The sequence below is a fragment of the Papio anubis genome, chromosome 6 (assembly GCF_008728515.1).
Source record: "Papio anubis isolate 15944 chromosome 6, Panubis1.0, whole genome shotgun sequence".
NCBI lineage: Eukaryota > Metazoa > Chordata > Mammalia > Primates > Cercopithecidae > Papio > Papio anubis.
The window spans coordinates 67851452-67853691 of NC_044981.1; the positions used below are offsets into that span (position 1 = coordinate 67851452).

Here is a 2240-nt window from a genome sequence, read left to right on the forward strand (position 1 = left end):
TTGTTGCTGAGAAATCAATTGTCAATCAAAATATAGTTCCTTTTTCCCTGGTAAATTTTTTCCCAATACATAATAGAAGTATATAATTTTAGGGTACCTGTGATATTTCGATACATGTATAAAATGTGTAATCACTGAGGCAACTGGGACATCCATAACCCCCCAAATTCTCCCTTTCTTTATGTTGGGAACATTCCATTTCCTCTCTGTCAGTAGTTTTCAACTATATGAAAAATTATTGTTAACTGTAATCATCCTACTGTACTTTTGAATGCTAGATCTTATTTATTCTATCTTTAACTGTATTTTGATACCCATTTAGCAGTGTTTCTTCTTCTCCCCTGCCTCCCTCCTATCCTTCTCAGCCTCTGGTAACTACCAATCAACTTTACCTCCACAAGATCCACTTTTTTAGCTTCCACGTAACTGATAACACGCAGTATATGTCTTTCTGTGCCTGCTTATTTCATGTAATGTAATGACCTCTACCATTTATGTTGCTGCAATGACAAGATTTCACGATTTCTGAGGCTGAATAATATTCCACTATTTATATGTACCACATTTTCTTTGTCATTAAATTTTTAATTGATATTGATACAGGAGATAGAAAGAAATTATTTAGGCAGATAGTGAGGGTAAAAGAGTCCTCAGCAGAACTTCCCTTCTAACAAAAAGCAGCTCAATAAATCACTATTTTTATTTTTTTTTTTTTTTTTGAGACAGAGTTTCGCTCTTGTTGCCCAGGCTGGAGATTGGCGCACAATCCCCCAGGCCCAGCTAATTTTGTATTTTTAGTAGAGACGGAGTTTTTCCAGTGGTCACTTTTACTTTGAAGGTGTGAAAAGGTATTAAGACTTCACACACATTTAAATACCTAGGCTTCCCTTCAAATATAACTCCTTCACAATCACCATCCTTAAAACCGAGAGGCTGGTAATCTAGGGGTGTAAGTTCATCATAATAAAAAGGTTTCATGGTCAAACAAACATCATTAGGTAAAGGCCCCAGATTTTGCATTAGGATATCAATCTTGCGAATAAGGAGAATGCTTGCTTTCTTGGTATCAGTACATGACATGCTAGATTTGTTGCTTTGGTTTTTACTTACGAAGTAAGTCCATGAGTGGTCCATTGTTGGCATATTTGAATTTGAAATGGTAACATTCTGAAATTGTCTGAGGATCTTCTGGGTTTGTGTATATAGCTAGAACAGCCATCCTTAGGTATTTTTTCTGTAAAGCATCATAATGTCCTAGCATCTATTTCACTAACTGTGTAGATCCTGGGCAATTTTTATCTTCTCTCAGTATTTTGACCAAAAGATCATCTAGATATCTGGTTCTATAAGAACATTCTGGAAATATTCCTCTCAAATATGTGATACAGGATACTGAAACTGCTAGGAGCCTCTTCACTAACACCAAACACTGGTGTTCAGGTGATATCTTATTGGGAAATACCAGTGCAGTCATGGAAGTCCTCTGCAACTGGGTAGTGGCCATCTTCTTTTGATAAAATATTTTCTTTAATTCAGAATTATGTCTGAGGGGCAGGCCCCGGAAAATTCCCACTCTTAATCTCACTCTTTGTGTGTGTGTCCACATCTTTGATCTCCGTGGTCATGAGACAACAAACCTCGGGTGTTACTCCAGACAATGAAGCCGCTTCAATGTATTTTGAGGGTACACGTAATAGTTGGTATACAAGGTGTAATGATCAAATCAGGGTAACTGGGATATCCATCACCTCAAACATTTATCTTTTCTTTGTACCACATTTTCTGTATCCCTTCATCCATTGATGGACACTTAGGTTAATTCCAATATTTCAATTATTTATTTTTAATTTTTGTGGGTACATACTAGGTGTATATATTTATTGGGTACATAAGATGTTTTGATACAGGAATGCAATGCATAATAATCACATCATGGAAAATGGGATATCTGTCTTCTCAAGGATTCCTTCGTGTTACAAAAAAAATCCAATTCTACTCTTTTAGTTGTCTGAAAATGTACAATTAAATTATTATTAACTATAGTCACTCTGTTGTGCTAGCAAATAATAGGTCTTCTTCATTCTTTCCAACTATTTTTCGTATCCACTAACCATGTTCACCTCCCCAACACCCCCAACTACCCTTCCCGGTCTCTAGTAAGTATTATTTTACTGTCTATCCCCATGAGTTCAATTGTTCTGATTTGTAGATCCCACAAATAAGTGAGAATGTGTAAAGTT

General features: G+C 36.0%; 1 protein-coding gene across 1 annotated transcript; it reads right to left on the reverse strand.

The window, feature by feature from the left end:
- Nucleotides 1-725: 725 nt before the first annotated feature.
- On the reverse strand, nucleotides 726-1778 carry LOC101010694 (HORMA domain-containing protein 1-like). Its single transcript, XM_031667207.1, is given in 2 exon segments — nucleotides 726-1113; nucleotides 1115-1778. Coding segments are annotated over 2 exon segments (825 nt in total). The 5' UTR covers nucleotides 1607-1778; the 3' UTR covers nucleotides 726-780.
- Nucleotides 1779-2240: the final 462 nt, after the last annotated feature.